This window comes from Trichosurus vulpecula, chromosome 4, assembly GCF_011100635.1.
Source record: "Trichosurus vulpecula isolate mTriVul1 chromosome 4, mTriVul1.pri, whole genome shotgun sequence".
NCBI classification, from domain to species: domain Eukaryota; kingdom Metazoa; phylum Chordata; class Mammalia; order Diprotodontia; family Phalangeridae; genus Trichosurus; species Trichosurus vulpecula.
The window spans coordinates 168,929,280-168,957,014 of record NC_050576.1 but is presented as its reverse complement, the minus strand read 5'-3'; the positions used below and the strand labels follow the sequence as shown (position 1 = coordinate 168,957,014).

The 27,735-nt window shown below is 36.9% G+C and overlaps 1 protein-coding gene across 2 annotated transcripts in view; it reads left to right on the top strand.

Moving 5' to 3' along the window:
* VMP1 (vacuole membrane protein 1) overlaps positions 1–27,735 on the top strand; it is a 131,421-nt gene that overhangs the window by 47,749 nt on the left and 55,937 nt on the right. For both annotated transcript variants that reach the window (XM_036754057.1, XM_036754058.1), the window contains exons 6-7: positions 9,539–9,706; positions 15,745–15,876. In XM_036754057.1, coding sequence (XP_036609952.1) covers positions 9,539–9,706; positions 15,745–15,876 — 300 coding nt within the window. The remainder of the gene's footprint in view (positions 1–9,538; positions 9,707–15,744; positions 15,877–27,735) is intronic.

Below are 27,735 nucleotides of genomic sequence, written 5' to 3'. Positions count from 1 at the left end.
GGGAGAGGCAGAGCATTTGACTATCCAGTGACCTTCTAAGTATAGTAATTAGCAACATTCCCTTGTTTACCAGAAAGCCTGGATCATCATTTAAATATTTCTTTCCAAAGTATATAAAAAGTAATATGCTAAATTTAGATATGTGAATAGGTATTCATTACATTGCTAAATAATAGGTATTTGTGTGCCTAAATTTAACATTCTGTACAGGACTGGGAAACTGTCTCTTTTTTTAGTTATAGTTATTCTGTCATTGAAACATACCATAAGATGACTCCATTGTAACTATATAATATTTGTTGAAAATGAGTATATGACATTGTGCTTTCTCTATAAGAAACAGATATTTCATAGCTCCTAGAGTGGTATTCCTAAATCACAGGTCTGACACCCCTTAATCAGTAAATTCCAGTAGCTTCCTGTTACCTCTGTGATCAGATACAAACTCTGCTGTTTTGGCCTTTACAGCACTTCATAACCTGACCCCACACTACCTTTCCAGATTTATTATGTATTGTTATCTTTCTCATACTCTGTGGACCACCTTTTTTGCTTTTCCTCATGTACAGCACTCCATTTCCTGTTTTCTCTTTCCTCACCTCTAAGCTTCCTTCAAAACTCAACTCAAACACCATCTCTTGCATGGTGAGGCTTTTGATTCTCTCCCCCCTTCCCCGGCTGATAGTTGCCTCCATTATTTTTTGTTTACTACATATACACTATATGTGTATTTCATACATATTATATGTACATACATGTTGTCAACATGGATTGAATGTTAACCTCTTGAGGGGGAAGGACTTTCAGTTTGATTTTGTATCCCCACTGCCTAGCACAATGCCTGCCTAGTACATAAATAGCTGCTTAATAAATGTGTGTTGGTTACTTCACTTGATTATTAAGTGCTTTTTTTTTCTGTGATGTAAACATTTCTTGAATTCTCTCTAAGTTGGCGCATGTGGACAGAGGTAAAAGTATTTGATTAAGTAAACATGAAATAATCTCAAATGGCTTCAATCACAACACTGTAGTAATTGTTAATACCATAGTAAACAAGGGCCTACTTCTCTTCTCAGGTGTCATGCATTTTAATTTGGACAGAAAGTTCTTTTATAGTGATTTAAGATGTAATTATATTGACTGACACTATCTTTTATGCTTGTTGTTCATTTTTCTGTCCCTTTGGGGGCAGAAAGCCATGGAATTTACCCAAGCACAAAAGGTCCTTAGTTAAAAGTACAATTAATACTTCTGTAATGAGAGGAAAGGAGGAAAATAAATTTAGTGTTGATGTTATATTGATCTTGCTTTCTGTATATTCATGTAATGACTCTGATGATAAGCATGCAATGACTTACAACTTCTGGAAAGGTGAATAAGCCTTGTAAAATGATGTCACCTCCTGTATTTATTTTTCGTCTGATGTATACCTTTCTCCCCAACTTCTTCTAAGAAATGACTCGGGTATTAATTTTTGTTTGTTATGATCAAGGCATCATGTCAAAAAATGAACCCCAAACTCCCTGTGATGTGAGGGAGGATTTCATTTAGCAAAGGAAAGGGGAACTCTAATGCCTAGCATTTATTTTACTTCATTTTTGGTTATTGTGCCTTTTGGAGTTGTGTTTCTCTTTTGAATTTCTTTCTTTTGACCACAGCCATTTTATGGGTAAAATTTGTCTAGATTTAAAGAGAGTAGAGTCCACTAATAGTCTACCCTGATTTCTAAACATTGTATTTTTATTATGAAAATAACTCCAACTATAATATATATGTAGTATCCTAGAGTCCCAGAACAGGAAGAGACCCCAGAGGTCATCTTGTCTAGCCCATATACTTTAACAGTAATTCCTCCCTACCACACATTAGACAAGTGATTAGACATTCCAGGGAACTCACTACCTCCTGAAGTAGCTACTTCTGGATATTTTTACCTATTAGAAAATTCTTATATGCTTAGAATATGTGCTAATGTTGAATTTACAACAATATCTTATGTTTGTATAATGTTGTATTTTTTATAATGGTTCATAAATGTACTCTTTCTTTTTTCCAGTCTTGTGACATAAGTAAAACAAGTGATGTTAACCCCATTTACAGATAAAAATCCAGTGAGACTAAATGAGTGATCTAAGGTCAAATGACTAGAATCCTGTCCTCTTCTAGTCTCTTCTTCAATAATATTAGTATGACCGACCTGCATTTATGTAATGTTTTGTATTTACAAAGTGCTTTAATATCCCTTGCCTTTCCATTTGATCACCTAATATTCAACCTGTGGAGAAAGTTCTGTTATTAGCCCTATTTTACATATAATGAAACTAGAGCTCAGAGTTTTGCCCTTATTAAGATAAGTGATAAAAGAGAAAGGGGACTGGTGCCATCTTTCTGAATGAGGCTACTTATTGCTTTTTCCACTACACTACACTGAATTGAAAGGGGCTGAACATTTAACCCCCTTGTAGAATTTTAAAACTTTTTTATTCTATCCTTTTAGATAGATTTAGAGTTGTTCATTGTGAAATGGAATCTTTGTGAAATTCTGTTTTCATCTTGATGGGAGAAAACATTACATTAAAAAGACTATAAGTTTAGGGTCTATGTTTGCAACAGAATTTCCAAATTTCTTTTAAAATTCCCTTAAAAGAAAAACAACAAAGAACAATATGGTTTGCAAGTCACATAGACAACCAGTTGTCTCTAAATCATTTACTTATTGCCTAGATAATCATAATTAATTGCATTCTAAACTACCAAATTCTTGCTAGGTTTTAGTGATGTTCTTCCTAAGCATCATCACAGGATTCTGGACTGGGTATCATTACTTTTGCCCTAAACTTCCCAGAAGAAACTGATCAGGACATTCTACCCTTGAGAAATTGCTCACCTTGTGTTTGTCTAGCTGATGGGTTAAGTTATAAGTTGATATTATGAAAGTGCAAAACTCTGAAGTTTTTGGTCTAAGAATATAATATGGAATGTTAATATGTCTTCTCCCACACGCAGCACCTTTTCTTTTATTGTGATAGTTTTCACCTTGGTGGGTCTAGAAGCTTAAATAAGTAGAACTCCTTATTAATGTGGCCTAATTTCTATTTTCTGCTTTTAAGCTCATGTCCTTGGAATAAAGGAATCTAAAACTTTTGCCACATGTCCCCAGCAGCTTCTTTCTGCTTTTTCTTCAGTTCCTTATGATTTGTAGATGGGACATGAAAATGAAATCAGACCTTTCAGTTACATGAATTCCTTGTAAATAGAGGAAGTTTAGAATTAATCCAGCTTTGGGTGGTGGTGATGTTTTTTTTTAATGTGAAAATGAAGATAGCCTAAGATTCCTAGTAGTTAATCAGTCAGTACATATTTGTATGTATCACATCTACTTCGTACCTTTCTACAGAAATGAAATATAGTCCCTGCACTCAGGAGCTTAATTTTTATCAGTAGCAGAAATGGTGAGGGAATGCATTCCAGATAGGAAGAACTGACAGGACAAAGGCATGGAGAGGAGAAATGGAAGGCCACCTATGAAGAAAAGGCTAGTTTGACTAGACCATAGAATGTATGGAAGAGAATAATGTGTCATAGAACTGGAAGGGTAACATGGGCACAGGGCACAAGCTTTAAATGCCAAACAGAGAAGGTAATAGGGAGTTCCAAGACTTTATTGAATAGGGGAATGACATGGTCAGACCTGCATTATAGGAAAACTGTTCTCACAGCTTTGTGGAGGATGTGGAGTGGTAGAGATTTTTGAGATGGAGAATCCAATTAGAAGTCTGTTGCAATAGTCCAGACAAGAAGTAATAAGGGCCTGAACTAGGAGGATGGCCATGTGGGTTGGCAGAAGGGAATAAGTGCTTTTATATGTAAGGTGTGTGAGAGTGAGGAGTAGAGGATGACCTGGGTTACTGAAAGGATAATAGGACGATAATAATAAAAGATAATAGTGCTGTGCACAGAAAAAAGGAAGAGGAATGAGTTTGTACCCCTTGAGCCTGGACCCCCTCCCTCCCTCTGGAGGGCAGACATCTGAGTTTCTCCCAGATCTTTGGTTTAAGAATGCACCCAGGGTATTCAACTCATCATTTTCCACCTGGCTATTCTCTTGAACTTCATGATCTTCAAAAATTTCATCATCCTACAAGATAAAATCCACTGTGTAACCCTTAACTCCAGATCATTTCCCTCCCTGGCTGCAGGACTTCATCGTGACCCTATGCTGGGTCCTCTTACCCCTTGCCCCTCTACCTTCCTTTTCAGCTTCTTTTTATGTGTCATCTTCCCCATTAGATTTTTAACTTCTTGAGGGCAAGGGCTGTCAATGCTTTTCTTTGTATCCCCAGAGCTTAGCAACTTCCTGGCACATAACAGGTGCTACATAAATGTTGGTTGTTGTTGTTTGAAGGAAAAGATAATTAATTTGACTTTGAACATGTTAAGTTTGAGATGCCAGGAGAACATTTCATCTTGAAATGTTCATTAAGCAAATGGGGTTTAAGAGAGAGATCAGAGTTGTTTATATAGATCCTGGAAGTCATCTGCTTACAGATGATAATTAAACCCCTTAAAGCTTATAGGATCACCAAATGAGACAATATAATGAGAGAGAGAAGAGAGCCTAGCACGGAGCCTTAGGTATACTCATAGTTACCTAGGGGGCATAATATGAATGATAACCCAGGAGGAGTAGTTTAAACTGAAGCATAATGTAGTAAATATTTTTCAATGAGTGAAGGTATGGAGCTCCTCAGAATAACATAGTTCTCCTATATCTTTATTAGGAGCCTAAATTTGTTTTGGTAGAGGCCAGGCCTCTTTTGCCTGAATATGGGAAGTTACCATTAGTAAGGCATCTTCCAGCTATCTCCTGACAGAATAGGTAACAAGAAAAAGAATAGGAATGTAAAATGCATTTCTTTTAGCAGCCAGACCTAATAAGGACCTCTCCATTACCAGACTTGTTTTACACTTCTAACTTGCAGTCTTTCTTCACAATGCCCCAGCAATCTTTTTACCCTTGAAGTTCATACATCATATATTGGAAGTACTATCAGCCCCTGTTGCTTCTCCTTCTGATTGTCTCCTAGAACCTCTGTTTTAAGGAAGAGACCCAGGCCAGCCATGTCTTCATCCTTCAGGTTGCAGTTCTGAATCTCCCAGATTTTCTCAGACCATTCCCCATCTTTCCCTCCTTGCCTCTTTCATTTTCTTTTTATATTTCAGAGAGGGCAAGGTCTGTCTTCCTGTTTAGGTTTGTATTCCTAGCTCTCGAGAGACAGCACATAAGTGCTTAATAAGTGCTTTTGTTGTGTGTTATTGAAGGAAGGATAGATATATCTCCCTGTTCAGAATAGAAAATTAGCTATTCTCAAATACTTTCCCAGCCAGAACATGTAATCCATTTTTGAAAGTAACAGAGGTAAAAATAGTTTAAAAAAATTTTTTTTTTCAGAAGCAGTTATACACATTTCTCTTATTCAAAATCTTACCTCATGATCTAACCATGGTTTTTTTCTCACCCAAACACACTCTGCCTTGGCTAAGTACTACATCTTCTGTGCTAGGCAAGGCAAAATTATTCTGTAATCAAAGCTTTGGAAATTATAATGTAACATAGCTCTTGAGAATAGATACATGGGGTTTTGAACTGAAACAGAACCAGATGTCAAATATGTCACAAATAGGCAGTCAGCTGAGCTTGTTGGGTTGATTTTATTTAGAATTACTATACTGAGTGACATAGAAGGATCACAAGATACTGTGAAGTCTATTAAGATGTAACAGCCTTTGGTCCACTTTGAAATTATTGTAGTTCTGAGAATAAAATTGAAGGAGAAATTTAGTCTTTGAATATTTTGAGCTCACATAACATTTCTAAATTCCCTTTCCTGTTACCATTTTAATTTTCAAGGGTTTTTTTGTTTTGTTTTGTTTACTTTTGAATTTGTTTTATACAGGTAAAAAGTTAAGCATTATAGAGCATTGTTCTCTTGTGTTAAGAAGAATTTACTGGACATCCCCATGTAGCTACCAAAATTCAAACTCAACTGCTGAGCTGGTGGCTAAATGGCCTATTAGGAAGGAACAAAGAACAAGAGACTGAGTTATTAGAGTTCTCATTTTGTCTGTGAAACACCACATCTAATTCTAAGGCTGACTAATCATGACTTGACTTATTAGAATAGTTGTGGGAAAATGTGCAAGTCTGTTCAGTTCAATGAATGAAAGGTCCAGAGGAAGGTAGGGGAGATATAAAATATCTTTATATAATTTATTTTGAAATTTAACTGAAAGGTGGCAGAGGGGGCAATTTAATCTCTTTGGGTAATTGAAAAGTAGTCATTTATTCTTTCATAAATCATGGATTCTGTTACCTAGCATCTGGAAGCTTGGTAAATGGCAATTTAGCCCTTGTTCATTGTGAGGATTTTATACATGCATTCTCAGCTTCTGGAACTCTGTGGCTGTTTGTTTATAGATTTTCATGTATTTTCTTACTCTCATTTTTACTGCATTCATCACTATTTATTTGGTATTTCCTACCCATAAGGAGATGACATTAAAAAAAATTCATCATAGCTAAACATGGGCTAAAACATTTTTAATTGATTATGAAAAAAACTTTGTATGTTTGACCTGTATTCAGTCACTGTAGGACAAACATTAAGCTCAAAATTTTCTCTGATGTCTAAATAACAGTGCAGTAAAATCTTTTCATGGATATAACTGGAAGCTTTATCTGGTCACACCTCTTGAGCTGTATTTTTTTTTAAAGCCCATTTCTAACATATAAAGTTTTGAATACTTATAAACTGATTATTTGTTAATCCTTTGTAACATTTCTATATTGTAATAAGTTTAGTTTCTTAAATTTTGCAATCCTTGAAAAAGGATAAGACCACATTATCTACTAGACTCAAGTGAAATAATCTATTAATAATCAGTAATTGATCTAGTACTAAATGGCTAACCATGTTTTTCTGAATTTAATCCCCCCCCCAAAGCCTGGGCATATTTGAGAAAAGAAATATAGCTTATATTTTTAACATGCTTTTAAGTATTAATATAGGATAATATTCAGTTTCACTGCCTGATCTTTTATTAGCTTTAAGCGTAGTTGGGTATTTTTCATGTGCTCCTCTCTTGGAACCACAAATTCCTTCACTGTGTGATCAAAGAGATTTTCTTTTACAGAGACCACTTACTGTTCTTGGAGATCGACTCACTTATGAAAAATCACAGGAGGAATCTTTTGCAATATTTCCAAAAATAGAAATCTTTTATATATGCTGTAGTTAATAATAACAAAAACCTCAGTTTTTCTTAATTTGTATACAAAGATGGAGATTTTAGTTGGAAAATTAACTTATGCATTTTAAATTAATATTCAAAGTAATATATGAAATGTTATAGCAATACATTATAGATAGATTAGATTTTTGTATCAAATGTTTTCAACTTTGAACTAAATTATTTATATCTGATTGCCATTTAATTTTTATGTGAATAATTGTAATTCATTCTCATTTATAAGAGCACAATTAAACTTGTAGCACTAGGGAAAATGATCTTATTTTCAAGTAAAACCACAAAATCTCATAATAATTTCTGAAATTTTATTCTCCACTCAGGTAGTAAATACACAGTATATCCACAGATTTCCTAAAATATGTGGATATAAATGAGGAAAAAGTAAATTATAAATGATTAGTGAAACAGAGGAGGGATGATTTCTATTCTCAGCACACCCAAAGACTTTTCAAGTGATTTTGTGCAAATTACTTAACATTATTTCAACCGCAGAAATGTACTTATGATACATATTTCCACATAACTTAATAAAAATATTTATAAGACAAGCAAGTCATTAAGACATTGTGTGATATCTGCTGCTTGTGAATTGGTTTGTTGCTTCTGGAAAACAATTGGGAATTATGCAAGAAAATTTACTGAATTGTTTATATTCGCAGTATTATGTTACTGATGGTAAGAAAAGACAGGTGTACAAAAATATAATAGCATTTTCTCATAACTAAAGGCAGGAAACAGCATGTATGCCCAACAGTTGGGGAGTGGCTGAACAAATTAGGTTATGAATGTCATGCACTATTACTATACCATAAGAACTGACATATGAAGGATTCATAGAAACTGAGGTGACTTGTATGACATGATGCAGAGTAAAAAAAAAAAAAGCAAAACTGAAAGAATAATAGATTCAGCGACATGTAAATTAAATGCTTTGAGAAGCAACAAACTCTAGTCAATGTTAGTAATGCTCTCAAAAGTTTAAGGATCTGTCAGTCCTTTCTGCTAAGTAATTGTTTTCTCCAAATATACTTTGTAAGGGTTTGTTTGGGTATTTGGAAAGTATCTCTTGTTGCAAAATAAAATATATCAATAAATCTAATCTTTAAAAACACATTTTTTGATACCTGAATGCACAGATATATTTTTTCTGACGTATTACAGTTTAACTTTAGAGTCAAAGACTACTAGAAATAAAAGGGACTTTAGATATCCTCTGGTTAGTACAACTGTCTCAGTTTTTAGATCAGAAAGTTGAGACCTAGAGGAGTAAATGACTTGCTCAGTGTCACAGAACTAGTTAATGTCAGTCAAGATTAGAATTGAAGTCTACTTAGACTTACTTCTGCTACCCCATGCTAGTGTTAGTGATTTTATGAAGTGGTCCTTAGTTATATTCTTATTTTATATAGAACAGAACTGAGACACAGAAAGAGAAATAACTTGCCCAGATAGTTGGTTCAACACAAGTTTTTTCCTGATGTTTGTTGTATAACATTTCTACAGGGTGTTCCTTAAGTCTGGACACATAGGCAAAAATGCATATTTTCAAGAAATGAAATGAATGAAATTTTTATTTGATCAGAATATTAACAAATAACATCTTCAATATGATTTCCATCATTTATGATGCCAAGGTTGATATGCTTTGCAAGATTCAAGTGAACTTGATGGAATAACTCCACATTGCCATCAATTATTGCCTATGTGTCCAGACTTTAGGAAAACCCTGTATATTAGAATAAGTTTATGGGGCTAGTCTATCGTAAAAATTTCAGTTCTTTGAATTAAAATTTGACAGTTGGATTATACTAGGAGATAGAACCAGTGATGATTTCTACTTTCAGTTTAGCTTTAGCCAAGATTTGCAGGAAAATAATTGAGCTGTGTAGCAGAGAAGGATCAAGTTCAGGTGTTCATATTATAATGTGACCATTAATTCCTTTCAAGCATTAAGTTCTTGTTGCTTAAAATTACAATATGCAGTTTTCTATCACTTCAGAAGATAAGGAGAAAAAAAAAAGAAGATAAGGAGAAAATTATGATTTTTCCTATTCATGACAAAAGCAGGTAAGGAACCAGCAGCTGTTACTTGAAGCTACAGTGGATAAGATTTTAACAGCTAGGAAATACTAAGGCATAAATTTAAAGTCATGTAAAAGTCATTGATGCGGTGGTATGTATTTAAATTCACGCTATTTTGTTTCGTGCTTTAAATTTTATTTTGCAGGGCCCACATATAGCTTCAGTTACCCTAGCTGCTTATGAATGCAACTCGGTTAATTTCCCAGAGCCACCGTATCCTGATCAGATTATTTGTCCAGATAAAGAGGGCATTGAAGGATCTATTTCTTTGTGGACCATCATGTCAAAAGTTAGACTGGAAGCCTGCATGTGGGTAAGGTGTCTATTTATTATCATCTAAAATTAACCAAGCTTGCTTACCATTTTTGATTCAGTTTGAAATAAAATATAGATATCTACCTTTGTCCCATAAACATTACTCATGAAGTCACCAGGACATTCTAGAAAGGAAAAAAAGCTTACAGACTATTTCTCTGCATGGGAGAGGGCTATGAAACCATAGCTTTAAGGAAATAAAGGGCCAAAGAAGGGCTACAAGGGAAAGCAGAACTTGTGTCTATTACTCATCCTGACTTTGGGAACAAAAGCATAGTCACATGATGGGGCATTCTGCATTGATTACTAATTCATAGGATTACAGACTGGGAAAGGCTCCCCAGACCTGTGATTTCATTGGTAGAGGGAGGTCCCAGCTGAAGAGACTCCTTTTCTAATGGAGGTCGGTACCTTCTCTGTAATTTATAATCCTCAAAAGACACCTAAAACAGAGATGTCCTGGCCTATCTTGATTTTTTTAGATCCTGACTTTGTTCTCCAGTGTGTTAAATTATTTCTCCCAGCTCTTTGTCATCTGCAGTATAATCATATCATTCCTTTGCTCAAAAATCTTCCAATACTTCTTTACTGCTTTCTAAGTACAATTTAAATTCCTTTCTTTTCCTGATAGTTCCACAATCTGGTATCACCAGACCTTTCCAGCTTCCTCTCTCATCTAATATCATTGGATGCTTAAAAGTTGCTTAGATTTTTAAAGGTTGCGGAAGGCTCCTTGCTGCAAAATGGATCGTTAGCTTTCATGTTATCCTGAACTTGGGGCCTATTTCACACTCTAGAGATAAACTACTTATGGCATTCCAGGCCATCTGTTACAAAGCAGACGGCCTGAAAACTCATTGACTTTGGGTCAACGATAAACCTCTTTGTGCACGAACACCATACGATCCCATGTCCCTAATAAACACAAGGCCCTCTAACAACCCTATATTGAAGGTAGAGTTTTCTTTGTCTCTCCATCACATAGCATATTACCTGGCACAAAACAGTAAATTCTTTTTGATTGATTAATGTATACATCAGCTTCTAAATAGCTACTGAAAAAAAGAATCCTTGGTAGCTCTTGACCAAAGTACTAACTTTTTAAAAGTCTTTAGGAAATACAAGGAAGTTAGAGGTACATGTGACTCAAACTCTGATTTCCCAGAAATGGGTCTGGTTGAAACACTCCTTATCTCCCTAGGAAGTTATGAGAATGAAAAATTCTTCTGGTCCCCCTCCCCCCAAAAAAGTAACAGTACTTTTTCCTATGGAAACACTGGAACCCCAATATGAGCTGTAACAGAGTGGGGGAAACTTTCTAAGGATAAAATTTTATCAGCTTCTTATTTCTCATAGCAGGAGAGAAAGAAGAACAGATTTGATTTTTTTTTTTGCTCATGTTTTACACACACACACACACACACACACACACACACACACACACACACACACGATTTCCCCAAGGCCACACCACTAGTAACTGGCAAAGCTAGGATTTGAACCCCAAACTCCTGATTCCCATTCTAGACCTCTTCACGCTGTTATATATCCTGCCTGCCCACATCTCCTATTCCCTCTCAGGTTTCTAAAATGCTTAGAAAATATTGCTGTTTCTAAGATGAGTGTTCTTTTGAAGTTTTGCAGGAACAAGATAGATTCCTACTGTAGTATTGCAGCAGGGATACTGAGTTCTGTTAAAGGTCTTGTAACATAAGTTCATTCATTCAGCAAGCATTTATTGAGTACCAGAAAGACAAAAACAAAACTATCCCTGCCCTTTAGGATTTCACATTCTTTGAGAGGTAGAGAGGAACTAGATTATATAGAAAAATGAATGATAGGTAGATAGATAGATAGACAGACAGACAGACAGAGAGGCATGATACAACAACTTGTAGAGGTCCAAACAGGCTTTCTGTAGGAAGTATTATTTGAGGGAATTCCTTACCTCTGTAAAGCAGAGGTGAGGAAAGGGTACATCCCAGGCACGTTAAAGGTACAGTTAAGAGATGAAATGTTATGTATGGAGAACACCAGGAAGGGTCATTTGGATGACCAGGAAGATACACAAAGGAAAATAAAAAATCTAGGAAAGGTAGGCTAGACCCAGATTGTAAAAAGCTTTTAAAAGCCAAACAGGAATTTTAATTTGATCCTATCTGCAATTGGGAACTAGTGGAGCTTCTTGAGATGTGAAGTGATACAGTCATACCTATTGATTTAGGAATATCAGCTTGGCAGCTTTTTGGAGTATATTGTTAACTTGCACTTCCAGAGCTAGGCATGCTACATCTTCCTTTTAGGATTCGAAGGTACTCTGAAGGGTTTGTGGGGTGCATCTCTTTTCTACCATCAATTTGAACCTTCACACCATTCTATGTATTCCCTTCATCTGTTAATGGCCTATAACTAGTACTCCAGTTCCATTTAATCATTTAACATTTATTAGCTTTTACAAAGGTGTATTTACTTCAAAGACAGAGCAACAACAAATATATCAACATTTTCCCCCAACACCTTAGAGGCATACTCTCTTTTGGTCTTTAGGATGAAGTAGATACAAAATTTAACTGTTTCTATACAGCATTGGGCCTGCCAGTTTGATGCTCATAGGCTATGTGGTCCCTGAAGGGAAGACCCCAAGGCCTTTCCCTTATGTCATAGTCTCTCATAGGATGCCATGGAGTTCTCAAATCAAGCTAAAAGATTGAATGAGACAAAAAGGAAGTGACTATTATCGACAGGCTTTTTTAAATGCCTCCACTGTCAGTCAGAGAGCCTCCTCCTCTTCACTACATGCTTAGCCAGCTGGAACTAGTTACAGAATGGCTGCGCATGCTCCACAGTCTCTCTGTTGCACTCGCCTTACATGTTGTCACTGTTGCACAGAAGCAAGCTCCGTATTCTCTCCATGTTGAGAGATACCATCCCAGGCACTTGGTGCATGCACCAGATACCCATTATAGGAGGATGAATTGGAGAATGTGAGGCCAGTTAGGGAATGTGTAATAATACACATGAGAGGTGAAGAGGACTTAAATTAGTGTAGTTATGGTGAGTGGAGAGAAAGGCATAGATTTAGGGGGTGAGATGTAGTTGAAGTACTTAACTCTCTGATCATTAGCCAGGTTAGCTTTGCCCTAGGACTCAATCCATGGTTGAGCACATTATTTCTTTCTGGGTGTGAATGTGTTAGTGTGTAGAGGATGAGCTAGTCTTTGGTCTTGGATTACTGGCAGACCTCAGAGATATTGCCAGTTCAGTTCCAGACTACTGCAATAAAGCTAGTCACATGAATGTTTTTGTTTCCCAGTTGCATATAAAAGTTATGTTTACACCATACTATAGTCTATTAAGAGTGCAATAGAATTATGTCTTTTAAAAGTACATACCTTAATTTAAAAATATTTTATTGCTAAAAAAAAATGCTAACCATCCTTCTAAGCTTTCAGCAAGCCATAATCTTTTTGTTGGTAGAGCGTCTTGCCCCAATGTTGATGGCTGCTGACTACTCAGGGTGGCGGGTTCTTAAGGTTGTGGTGACTGGTAGTTTCCTAAAATAAGACAATAATGAAGTGTGCTGTATCAATTGACTTTTCCTTTTATTTGAATAATTAGAGGCCCTTGTAGGGTTGTTAATTGGCCTAATTTCAGTTTTGCTGTGTCTCTCAGAATAGGGAAGCCTGGGGAGAAGGGGAAGGGGAGAATGGCCTGGTCAGTGGAGCAGTCAGAACACAACGTTTATCTAACAAGTTCACTGTCTTACATGGGCACATTTCATGACACTTGAAACAATTACAATACGCAGTGACATCAAAGATCATTGATCACAGATTGCCATAACTGTATGATAATAATGAAAAAGTTTGAAACATTGCAAGAATTACCAAAATGTGACATACAGACACAATGTGGGTTCATGCTGTTGGAAAAATGGTGCCAGTAGACTTCGTCAACACAGGGTTGGCACCAACATTCAATTTGTACAATATCTGTGAAGCACAATAAAATGAGATATGCTTGTAACTTGACCAGTATGGAAGGGGAGGGGCAACAGGTGAGAACTGATCCTGCCAGATGGTCAGAAGAATGGTTTGGTTCATTGCTAGGTGTGATCAAGGAGTAGGAAGTTTTGTTAATGACATAAAATATAATAATCTTTTTGTAGTTCTTTGAATTCCATGAATGGTGGTATATTTTTAAAACTATTTTTTAAGCTTCTGTCCAGATAAAGTTTTACCATAAGCGACTAAATCCAAATAGCATAACAAATTGACTGTGATTCTCTTGCTTTTCAGACTGTGACTTTTAAGTTAACTGTTGGGAGTTGTCTCTACATTACATAGCTTGGCACTGAGGAAGTTTTCTTTTTCCCTCAGCCTCTTCCTTCTTACTTGAACAGTACCTTTTTTAAAGCTTTTTTTTTTTCATTTGTGCAAAAACCAAAAACGTAAAAATAAAACAACCAAAATTTATTGCTTGAGTTATAAAATGATGAGAGCTAACACATCCAAAACTAAGATAGTTAACTAAATGAAAATCTTTCATGCCCTGGATACATTGTGTTCTCAGAGAGGTTCCTGGATGACTAACTTCCCTTTTTATTTATTTACATAAAAAGAATGTTGACTAGTAGCAGCCATTCTTTCTTCTTGCTAACATGGGAGAACATGAGCAAAATGAAATGTAACAATAAATATGGTTATTCAGATTTGCAAGACAGTAAACAGCTGCTAGAATCTATTTAATGCTTCCTTTCTTATATTAAGGAAATCTGTCATGAACCTACTACATTAAATCATAGAATCTAAGTTCAGATCTGTTAAATATATGACTTAGCAAGTTTCAAGAGAAGTTCACATTCAGTTTACTCCTATGACTTTTATCTTTTTTTTTTTTTTAAGGCAAACTGTAGCAGTCAACTTTGGCCCTAGTCTTATTGGTCAAAATGTGATTTGTTTTCCCTTGTTCCTGTGTTCTCTTGAGTGTATTTCCCCAATTTCTCCTCCTTTCCCTTCCCCCTCTACCCCCAAAGTTTTCACTACTGAGCTATCAGCTTATCATTTTTGCACGGTAACGTGTTGCTTTTGTTCAAAGGTCTTATTTAACTTATGGATACACGTGGGGATGGGCTGGAATATGATGGCAGGATTGATTGCAAAAAAGTGCATGTAGGGGCAGGGGGGTGGGGAGTGGGTGTGTAGGCATTTGTGCAGATTTTTGAGCACAACATTCATACCATCTGATAGTCCTTAAGAAAGCAGCTGTAGAATAACAAAGCAATATCAAAGGTTTAAAATTAATGATGACTCAGGAGTTACAATGTGTAGCTTAACACAAAACAACTAAAGCTTAAAACTGCACCAAGACTTCTTGGAACACCCTGTTTTTAAGGATTTGAGTTCCAGTTGCTGTTTCATTAACCTTTGCTTTGTACCCTTGTGTAAATCTGTCAGGTTTTGTTTTTTAATTACTTGAAAAACTAAAGACTGAATTGTGATTCATTCAGTGCCCTGAGGAAGTAAACAATTTTCCTGTGGTAAAGGATTGTCCATTGTGATGGTCAGGTTCCTTGTGCTTGTCCACAGCTTGTCCACAATTTTTAAACCGTACTGAAGAGCAGGAGAGTTTAAAGAATGTCCAGGAGGCCAGAAACTTCCTAGAAAATATTTATACAGTAGTATTATCTGAGGAACTTTCATAACTGGATTGTATGAACATTAGGTATATATATGAGAGAATGCTGTCATAACCACAGAGTACACAGGTATAGGTGTAGAGTTCAGTAAAACACATCTGAATTTTTCACAGAGTTGGTTATTAAAAAGAGATAACATTGTCAGCTTCATCATTTTACATAGGTTCTACTGTACTTGCACGAGTTACCTTTACTTATAGGTTTTCTCTTGGCTGCTGTTTTTAGTAAAGTGGAGAAATTCTGCTACTGATGTGCATTAAATGTAATTTTGTCCAGGGTACTAAGAACTTCATGTAGGTGTTTTTTTTTTTTTTTGTTTGTCTTGTTTTTTTGTCTAGGGAGCTGGCACAGCCATTGGAGAGCTACCCCCATATTTCATGGCCAGGGCAGCTCGACTGTCAGGTGCTGAACCTGATGATGAAGAGTACCAGGAATTTGAAGAGATGCTGGAACATGCACAGTCTGCACAAGTAAGAACACTGTTGTTTTTTTTTTAAATCAATAGAATGTTTTAATTATCCCAAAGAGGTTATAATTAGGGTGAAGCTAACAACAATAACTCTGAAAAAGAAAGTTGCTAAAGTAAAAGAAGGAAATGTGTTTCAGGAGGGACTATTCATACACTTGAAACTTAACAATAAGCGTCTTACACTTGGAATGGAGAAATAAGGAAGGGCCATTTTAAAAATGTCAAGTCAGCTAAGACAAGGATTGTTAGAAACTGGAGCAATTGAATGTTACTAGAGGGATTAAATGGCTTTAAAGGGCTTTAGCATTCTTTTTTTTATGAAGTATTTATAAGTGAGTAAGGGTAGTCTTCAGTAAATGAGAAGGAATCAGATTCTGATTCTCAAATAGTGGAGTCTGTGAATTTATTTTTAGAAAAATCAAATAGAGTCGAAAACTAGTGAATGTCAGGACACAAGCCCGGATCTTCTGGTTAGTCCAGGACAAGGACAGAATGGTCCATTTGTCCTGGGTTATCCAAGAGGGGGATATAATAAAGCTGGTTTTAAGAAGAATCTGAATGTTTCAGGTGATTTGTGAAGTATGCAACTGCATCTGATCTAACTAAACCATTTCATGCTAAATCTTGGTTTGTAGCTTGCATTTTTTTTTTGTTTTATCCAATAGAATGTAAGTTCCTTGAGGTCAGGGAGTTTTGTTTGTCTTTGTATGCCCAGCACCTGGCACGTCACCGTGTGTCTAGTAGGTACTTAGTAAATGTTGCATTGATTGGGCTCAAATTTATTTTTGAACCATCTGTGGAAAATAGTTTTTTCTGAGCAAATTAGTTACAGAATAAATATTGCTTTAAAGAGGAATTCTTCACATATTTAAAGGAACATTTTAAAAATTTTGTAAGCATTTAATTACACATGAACAATTCACCATTTTACCATCTAGTTACACATAAACATTCACCATTTTAAAATATTCATTAATGAATTTGACTAAGGGATCTCTGATTAGTATTTGCAAGAGTTGTTAAATGTACTTGAAAATAGTTAAGCTATATTTATATCCTTTTAAAATACATTCACATATGAGAATATGTACAAGTACTTTGCAGACCTTAAATTGAGAGGCATTCTGAGATGGAGAGCTGGACTTGGAGTCAGGGAGATGTGGGTTCAAATCTGTCCCAGATATTTACTGGCTGTGTGACCTTGGACAATTCACAAAATTCTTTTTTTTTTTTAAAGGGGAGAAGGCAGGGCAATTGGGGTTAAGTGACTTGCCCAAGGTCACACAACTAGTAAGTGTGTCAAGTGTCTGAGGTCAGATTTGAACTCAGGTCCTCCTTACTCCAGGGCCGGTGCTCTGCTCACTGCACCACCTAGCTGCCCCAGTCACAAAATTCTTTTGGCCTCAATCTCTTTATCTACAAAGTAGGAAAGTTGGGTTCATTGTCCTTAAATTTTTTTTTCCAATTCTTGGACACCACAAAAAGAACTGCTATAAATATTTGAAAAAAAAATTTAAAGCTGCTCTTTTTATGGTAGCCAAAAATTGGAAATTGAAGGGATGCGCATCAGTTGGGGAATGGCTGAACAAGTTGTGGTATATGATTGTGTTGGAATACTATTGTTCCATAAGAAATGATGAGCAGGAGAATTTCAGAAAAACTTGGAAAGACTTACAGGAACTGATGCTGAGTGAAGTGAGCAGAACCAGGAGAACATTGTATATAGTAACAGCCACATTGTGAGTTGATCAACTTTGATACCCTTAGCTCTTCTCCTCAATGCAGTGATCTAAGACAATTCCAAAAGACTTATGATGGAAAATGCTATCCACATCCAGAAAAAGAACTATGGAGTCTGAATGAAGATGAAACAGACTTTTTTCTCTTTTTTGTTGTTTTTTCTTTCTCATGGTTTTGCCTTTTGGTTCTAATTCTTCCTAACAACATGACTAATGTGGAAATATGTTTAATATGGTTGTTCAGGTATAGCCTATATCAGATTGCATGCTGTCTTGGGGAGCGGGGAGAAAATTTAAAACTCAGAATCTTATAAAAGTGAATGTTGGAAATTAAAAATAAATAGATAGAAGGAAATTTCCCAATTCTACATCTATGAGCCTATGAGATAATATTTGTGTGTGTATGTGTATACACACACATTCAAACACATATGCATATTTCTAAGTATATATGTACATTTTATAACTTTGCTATTTTAGGCTATCTTTTCCTTGAGTTTATCAAATTAGTGTGATTTTGCCAAGAGTGTTGTGATTTTTTCAATTCTCTGTCCCAGAACAACTCTATACTGTCTAACTGGAAACAGGCTAAGACAAGAACTGGGAGAAAGTATACATTTTTAAATTAGGCCAACCAGATCATGATGACCAAGGCTTCTTAGAACAGAACACAGACTTTTTGTTTCTGCCTCTATCTCAGTGTTCTTGAATGTTGTACTAACAATGACTGTTTTACTATTTGTGTAAAACATTCTGGAACATGTTGTCCTTTCCTCTTTCTCAGTATTCATGAATGTGATAGCAGCGTTAATAAGCAAAGAAATTATTACAGAAAGAGGCAGCAAGAAAAATGAGAAAAAACTAGAGATAGTCTACGATATATTTGGCCATTCCTTAAAAAATTTAGGATTTGGTTCATCAGATACTATATGTGTACCTAATATGTGCAATTTTGTGCCATCCAGTAAGGCATGTTAAAAAAAAGTTTAGGTAAAAGATTGTCTTATATTTTTATGTAGCTTTCATTCTAGTATAGAGGATATGATATAGAAAAAATAACTTTAATGAAATGTAATCAGAATTCTGTCTAACTGTTTATAACACAAACAACATCCTTTTCAAACAGGACTCAAAAGGGCACTAATTGGAATTAAGCCAGAGGTACTTATATTTTCTAATAAAGGAAAATATTTACTTTCGAAATGTGCTTGCTAAATAACCCACTATGAAGCAAAGGGGAAAAAAAAAGAACTGTCATGAGTGGGAAAGAGGTTTGATATTGGCTCTTGCTCAAGCAGTCAGTTCCCTATTACTGTTGAGCAGTTCAAATGTGTTTTATCTTTGTATTTGCCCATCACTTCTTTTTATGAAATCACAGTGATGCTATTCATTTTCATTGAACATTATAATTGACAAAGCAGGTTAACCTGCATTTGTCTTATTTGGTCTTCACAACAACCCTATGAGAAAGGCACCATGGATAGAGAGCTAGCCTCAGAGGCAGGAAGGCCTGGGTTCAAGTCACCTCACTTATCTACTGACTCTAGGTGTCTGGGCAAGTCACTTAACCTTTCAGTGCCCCTTAAGTGATTCTCTAAAAGCAAGTTTCAGAGAAGGTACCAGTCATCTTTGGTAGAGGAAGTTCCTCACCAGGAGCTCCCTATACTTGTGACATCACAGGCCGATTGTGTTGGTAATCAAAATGGGCTCCTAAGCACTTAGTTCAACAAGTGCCCTTGAAGAGTTTGGCCTTTGTTTCCTTTGATTAATTCAGTGTCTTTGATTGAGTCTTAATTAGGTGCTAAGCCCCAGGCCCAAACCCCTATTAGGTGTAAAACCTTAGTGGGTGTGGATTGGCAACTAAGGTGGGGCCCAAGGTAGGGCTAACTCCAGGGAGGGCCTAGTTTACATGTCTGGGAGAGCAGAGGCTTTTAGACCACGTGGGTTTAAGTCCACCTCTTTGTGAGATTCTAGGTCACGTGGGTAAGTCGCATGTGTGACTCACCCCTGACGCTGAAAAAGCTATGAAAACCAGGAGTTAGCTGTCTGTTCCTTGCAGCTTTTTGCCACAGCAGTGGTGGCACGTGACTCTGGGCCAGCTCTTGTTCTGAGCTCCCGGGCTGAACCTAGATGTTGGTAACTATGAATCTGTATTGGGTCTGTCTGTTGATGTTTGTAATTTGTTTGTATTTTACTCTGAAGTTCAGGATGCTGGCTTTTTCCCCTGAACTAAGTGAATGCTGTCTGTATGCTGGATGAAAGTAAACTTGTCAACCCCTTCACCTTGCTTTCCTTAGTTAAGCAGATCAAAAGAACCTGTGCTGTTGGCAGCTTTCTGGGTGCTGGCTGTGGGTGGATCTTGCACCCCCACAGAAACTGCTGGCCGGATTGTTGAAACACCGATAGAAAACCAAACTGCCCTGGGAGGTAGGAAGAGCACGAATTATACCATTTTACAAATGAGGAAACTGAAACTCAGAAAAGCTAAATGACTTCCCTGGACCTCAGTTACTTTATCTGGAAAAGGATGTAGAGCAGGAAAAGCTCTTACAGTTTTCTTGTTTATGATTTTACGACTTCAAATCTCTTATGCAGCCCTAACCTCTCTACAGACCTCCAGTCACACATCTTCTGTCTATTGAACATCTCAAACTGGATGTCCTGTATACATATTAAACTCAACATATCCAAAACTCATTATCAAAACATTCTCTCTTCCTTAACTTCCCTGTTACTGTTGAGTGTACCACGCAGGCTTGCAGCCTTGTAGTTACCCTTGATTCCTCACATTCTCTCACCTGACACGTCCAGTCTGTTGCTAAGGACTGGCAACAGAAGATTTTACCTTCATAATATGTCTCCTATGTGCCCCCTTCTCTCCTCCGATACTGACCCCACCCTGGTGCAGACCTTCATCACTTTTCACCTTGACTATTGCAGTAGCCTGCTAGTGGATCTCCCTGCCTCAAATTTCTCTCCCTATTCCTGTCCATCCTCCATTCAGCTGTCATTTCCAGTTTATCTTGTATATAGCTTATAGTACATAGTTATTTACATGTCTTTCTCATTAAACTGTGCATTCCTTGAGGGTAGAGACTCTCTCTTACCTTTTTTAAATAATCCTAGCTCCCTAATGCTTAGCATAGTACCTGGCACATAAGCATGCATAGAAACACATAATTGTACTCAGCTCTGTCTGCTGGATCCTGACCAACCTCGTGAATTCCTGTTGGCTTGTCCCTTCCTGACCAACCCCCAGCTTGGCTTATCACAGTTTGACCTGTTTCACCTAAAGCCCAACCCCAGGAAGTGCCAGCTCGGCCAATCCCTTACTTTTCCTTTTCAGTTGAAGACATTTAACTTACCCAGATCCTCTTCCTATTGGAGGCATAGCCAATACCATTAATGGACCTGGCTGCTGCAGTGTTGTTTTTGCCCTCTGCTACCCTCTGTACATCATTTCAACTAATCCTTATTTGCCTGGACATGAACACTAAGACTCAACAAGAGCTCAGGTCTCTTGAGTCCTAGTATAGCATTCTTTGTACAAACTCTAGTCTTGACTGTCATTAAGAATGTAAGTACTACTGGGCGCATTTCTGCTATTGATGCTAATTATGGGGCAGGCATTTCACAGAGCACAGTGAAGGGGGAGGGCAGATATGGAATGGGAAATCAGGAGTTTGGGTTGAAGTGCTTAGAGTGAGGGAGCAAATTGATAATGAGAAATAGGTGTTCTTAGGCTGCCAGGGTTTCAGAATTACTGGAATAGGGTAAGTATAAGGAAATGGGAGTAGACTAAGCAGTAAGCAGAGAGTCTAGGTGCATTATCAGTGATTGGATAGCTATTTGTTGAGGGGAGTGAGATAAATAGAATATTCAAGATCTTTCTTTTTCATGCAGTTTGGTGCTAAAAGCAGTCATGGGTTAGGGCCTGTTGGGAAGAAGGCTACAGACATGCTCAGATCTGCCCAATCTTTAAAAAAAAAACAAACAAAAATTCCTATCTACTGACTGTTTCATCCTATCCATTTGCCATTTCATTTCTGTCTCCCACTTTACTGGCTAATTCATTGAAAAAAAAAATTGTCTCCAGTGTCCCACCACCCACTCTCTCCTCACAATCTGATTTCTCTCTTAAAAATGTTTTTAACTTTTTTAATTAACAAGAATTTATTTTCTTTCCCTCCCATTCTCTCCTCAATTAAAAAAAAAAAGAATAGAAAAAAAGGAAAACCCTTGTAACAAGTATATGTATAGTCAAATAAAACAAATTCTCAAATTAGTCATGTCCAAAAAAGTGTGTCTCAATCTGCAGTGAGTCCCTTATTTTTCTCTCATGAGGTAGGCAGTATGGCAGGAAGCTTGATTGGTCATTTTATTGACCACTGTTCTTAACTCTTTCATAGTTACTTGTCTTTATATTGTTGTCATTATTGTTTAAATTATTCTCCTAAATCTGCTTACTTAACTCTGCATGAGTCCTTTCCAGGTTTCTCTGAAGTTGTCCACTTCATTTCTCATAGAGTAATATTCCATTATATTCATATACTGTAATTTGTTCAGTCGTTCCCGATTGATGAGCACCCCCTTAGTTTCTAATTCTTTGCCACCACAAAAAGAGCTGCTATAAATATATTTGCGCGTAAGAGTCTTTTTTTTTTCTTTCTTTGATTTCTTTGGAATATAAACCTAGTTGTGATATTGCTGGGTTAAAGGGTATACATGAATTAGTAACTTTCTGGCCATAGTTTTGAATTGCTTTCGAGAATGGCAGTATCAGAAACAGTGCATTAATGTGCCTGTTTTTCCACAGCCTCTCCCAATAGGTCATTTTCTTCTTTTTTGCCTTCATTGCCAGTCTGATGAGTGTAAGGGGGAACCTCAGAATTGTTTTAATTTATATTTCTTCAGTTGTTAGTGATTTGGAGTATTTTTTCCATATGGTTACTGATAGTTTAGATTTCTTCTTTAGAAAACTGCCTACTTATAGCATTTGACTATTAATTTGGGGAATGCATCTTTTTTTAAATAAATTTGAATAAGTTCCTTGCATATCTTAGAAATGAGACCCTTATTTTCCTTTCTAATTTTAGCTACATAATTTTTTGTGCAAAAACTTTTTAATTTTATATAATCAACCTTGTCAATTTTATCTTCGGTGATTCCCTCTTTCATTTTTTTGATCAGAATGGAGGTTATCAAGAGTACGTCTCTGTGTCAAATTCAGTCATATTTTTCACCCTTCTGCAGCATTGTTTGACCACTCCCTTTTCCTATATATACTCTTCCTTTTGGCTCCCAAGATAACACACTTTCCTAACAGTTCTTTCCTAACATTAGCCTTCTTCTCTAGCTTCTTATTCTCTCCCCAACTCTTAAGTTTGATGTTCCTTCAGGCTTTTTCCTTTTCTGTTTTCCTTTTCTAGCGTCTCCCTTAGAAACCTCAGTTTCTCTTGTGGCTTTAATGATCACCTCTGTCCAGATTACTCCCAAATCTCTGTCTTTGGCCTTCACCTCGTTCTAGATTTCTAGATCTACATCTCTACTTAGATACTGTTCTGATGCCTGAAATTCAACATGTCTAAAAAGAGATCTCAAACTCAACATATTTCAAATGAAGCTTAATATCTTCCCCGTTCCTCCTATCTTGTCTTGGCACCATCATTTTTATCTCGTCTCCCATACTTGAAACTTTTGTGTCTTCCCTTTCATTTAACTCTCAGATCCAATCAATAACCAAGCCTTACAGTTGCTACTTCTATGACACCTTTCACCTCAGTTTCCTTTTTTCTGTTTTCCTTACTCCCACCCTAATATAGCCCCTCATTTTTGCCAGGGATATCATAGTGGCCTTTCTGCCTCTCTCTGCTCTCTCCATGTTTGAATCCACTCTTTATAGTACCTTCCTTGTGCTTATCTGTGATCATACTATTCCGCTGGTCAGAAACTTGTAATAATTTCCTCTTGCCTAGTAAATAAAATGGAAGCTGTCATGCGTGAAATTTTTGCTCTCCATGATTATATTCTGTCCTACTTTCCTAGTTTAAGCTGGACAACTTTCTGTCCCCCAAATATATCTTGCACTTTTCCCACCTACATTTGATCCCAGTCTTTCCTGTGTCTAAAATATCCTTTATCCCTATCTTCACTTAATTCCTTCCTATAATTTAAAGCCTAAATCAGTGCCTTTCTCCATAAAGCCTTTCTTGATCACCTCACAGTTGGTAATGCCTTCTATCCTCCCTACCCCACCTCCCATAACACTTTACTTGAAACCCTGTTATGAATTTGTCATTGAGAGGTAACACAGCATAGTAGAAAGGAAGCTAGATTTGAAGTCAGGAGACCAGAGTTCAAATATTGTTTCTGATACTTCTTGCTTCATAGCTATGTGACTATGGGCAAGTTGCTTCATCTCTCAGGGATGCAGTTTCTTCATCAATAAAGGGGGATAATAATACTTATACTTTCTGCCTCACAGGGATGGTTTGAGGAAATGACTTTGTAATATAAGATATAGTTATCATGTATTGTTTTGCATTTTAATAATTTGTGTCATTTCTCCCTACTTGCTTTTAAGAGGAAGGATTATGTCTTATCTCAACTATATTTTCCCCCAGGACCCAGCACACTACTCTGTGAATGAAGAGTGTTCTGACGTCCCTTCCAGTGAGGCCTTCTAAGATATCATTTGTTGATCCCCTCCAGTTAGAGAGTGGTAAACTGAGGCCTAAGGAGACTATAATTATTTTGAAACAGTATTAATGGCTCTGTATCAGTTTGAAGAAGCCTTTTATGTCATGCCACAGTACTATATAGTCAGTCATATTCCAGCAGCATTTTTATCATTGACTCAACAAGTTCTGTTTATCACATTTGCAAATCATGCACAATGAGGGGCATGGCTCATTTATTGGATGCCAGAATCAAGATTCAGAAAGTTGGAATAATGAGCAAAATAGATGAACTTTTCTTTGAGAGACCTGTGCTCCATCCATGTAGCTCTTCCCTTCAGTAATGTAGTTTGCAACACCCTCTTCCCCTCCTCCACCTTCTTAATTTTATGTGATTCTTTTCTATCTGCACCTATAAAATCCTCAACAGGGGGTCCATTCACAGTGCTAGGGGACTTCCTCTGGCTTCTTTGGCATTGTGTGCATACCGTTGGATGAAAGGGGTTTCCTTCTGGTATTCTTCATTCTTGTGCTGGTCACCTTGTCCGGGCATATAGCTTTCATCACGTGTCCTGCACAATACTCCCTCCTTGAAAATATATCGTTATAGAGAATGAGCCTGTGATTTCATTGTTGTAGGGAACTCCTGGATGAGAAAATTCCCTCTACCAATGAGTCTACCTTCTAGAACGCTGAGAAGTTAAGTGACTTGCCTAGGGACACACAGCCAGTGTCTGTCATATACAGAACTTGAACCCAGATATTCCTGACATAAGGCCAGCTTTCTACCATACTACGCTACCTCCTTTTGAGAATGTTACAATACCTAACAATATAACTCCTTGTGTATGTTTTCTCATTTCATCCTTACAACCTGCCCTGTGAGATAGGTGCTGCTATCATCCCCATTGTGCACAGGAGGAAACTGAGGCTGAGAGAGAAAGGAATTCACAGTGTAGTGGGGGAAACAATATGCAAACAACTATGTAATTGGGGGAAGTCTCCTAGGCAAGATCCTGAGATTAAGGAAGACTAGGGAAGCTGAGACTGGAAGGAAGCCAGGGAACCTAGCAGGGAGGGTTAAGTTTATTGATTTGGGGGTGGAGGGTTTTGCAGTCTGACAGCTGAGTGGAGAAAGAGACTTGAGGCGGGCAGACTCACCAGCAGTCTATTGCAATAGTCTAGTTGCCAGGTGATGAAGACCTGCACTGGGTGGTGGCAGTGTCAGAGAAGAGAAGGGGACATAAAAGAAAGATGTTATGAAGGTGAAATCAATAGGCCTTGGCAACAAAGTGGACATGGTTGTTGAGACTGTGTGGAGTCTAGGATGACACCTAGGTTGCAAGCTTTGATGACTACGAGGATGGGGTACCCTCAACAGTAATAGAGAAATTAGGAAGAAGAGAGGATTTGGGGGGAAAGATTCAGTTTCAGTTTGAGCAAAAACACTATAAAGTTTCCCAAATGCAATTCAGCTCATTTTCCTCTTCCTACTTAATTCTGGGTGCAATTCATTGTCCATCTTCAATGTATATAAAAGGGGTGTGTGTGTGTGTGTGTGTGTGTGTGTGTGTGTGTGTATGTATGTATGTGTACTGATAGACCACCAGGTCTAGGGATTTTCTGTCCAGCTGCATATCTTAGTTCTGAGAGATAGCCTTTATGATTTTGTTTTTCTCCCACCCCCCCCCTTTTTTTGGAGGGGGAAAGGCAGGGCAATTGGGGTTAAGTGACTTGCCCAGGGTCACACTTAACTAGTAAGTGTGTCAAGTGTCTGAGGCTGGATTTGAACTCTGGTCCTCCTGACTCCAGGGCAGGTGTTCTACTCACTGCACCACCTAGCTGCCCCATGCATTTTGTTTTTCAAAGGTAGATTATAAGCTTTAAAAAAAAAGTGCAACTTTTCCTTATTCTGCCAACTCTCTGAATTTTACCTACTTATCTATGTACATGCTGTCTTCACTGAGCTAAATGACCTTGGTATGTTCTGGCTTAGTTGAATCTTTGCCAAGCTTTCTGGGAACCTCTTTTTCCCTCCATTGCTTCGTAATGTTTTATGAGGCAATTGTTGTTCAGGCATTTCAATCTTGTATGACTCTTCGTGACCCCATTTGGAGTTTTCTTGGCAGATACGGGAGTTGTTTGCCATTTCCTTCTCTAGCTAATTTTCTAGATGAGGGAACTGAGGCAAACAAGGCTAAGCCCAGGGGTCGCAGCTAAGAAGTGTCTGAGGCCACATTTGAACTCATAAGGATGAATCTACTTAACTCCAGGCCTGACTCTCTATCCACTACACCACCTAGCTGCTGAAGATAAATATAAACACCTGGATTTCTGGCTTGTTTTTTTAAATCAATTATGTAAGTACAGGGTGGGGGATCCTTGGCTTGAAAATGTATATGAAATAAGATTTAGGATTTTAAATTGACTTATAAGCTTAATATGAGTCAAAAAGGTATAGTTTTAAGCTGAAGTAGTAGAAACTATAGGTTTTAGATCAAGGGAGGTATTGTTCTGTGTTTTGTACTAGTCAGCCCATGTCTATACTATTATGTTCAATCCTAAGTATGACAATTTAAAAGGAACATTTTTATTTTCTTAGGTTATTGCTGTAGAAGAAGCTGTTTGTACTTTTTTTCATTATAAGATTTTTGCTAAACCAGAGTATATTTAGAGAAGAACTATTAGCATAGTGAAACATTCAGAAATCAAGGGTATTTTATTTTTAAATAAATTTTTATTAATCTTTTGTTTTTATATTATTTATATTTCACATTCCTTTCTCCTGCCCATAGGACCATCTCTTATATCAAAGAATAGAAAAAAAGGAAGAAAGTATTTCAATAAGACTAGCCAACAGATTGAAAGAGAATATTATATGCAGTATCCATACTCCCCCACCAGTAAAGAGGTGAGGTGAGGAGGTCTTCCATCTCTTCTTTGAGTCCAGGCTTGGTTATTATCATTTCAAAACATTCATTTTTAATCATTTTGTTGTTATTCTTCTTCCCATTTACATCGTTATAATAATTGTGTATAGTTTTCCTGGTTCTGTTTGTTTGCATCAGTTCATATAAGTCTTCCCGTGCTTCTGTTCATTACCTGCATGTGACACAGCTTATTTAGCCATTACCTAATTAATAAACTTCTATTTTGTTTCCAGTTCTTTGCTACCACAAAAAGTACTGCTATAAATATTAGACATAGTTGAGATCTTTCACTTTCCCATTGTTCTCCTTGGTGTATATACCCTAGCACTGGAATCCTTGGGTCAAATTCTGATTAAAAAAATGCTTTCCAAAATATTTATACCAGTTCACAGCTTCACATTAGTGACTTGTCTTTCCATAATCACTCCTCCATTGATTGTTCTATCTTTTGTCATCTTTGCCAGGTTGCTGGGTGTGAAGTGAAGCCTCTGCATATGATTTTCATTTCTATTGT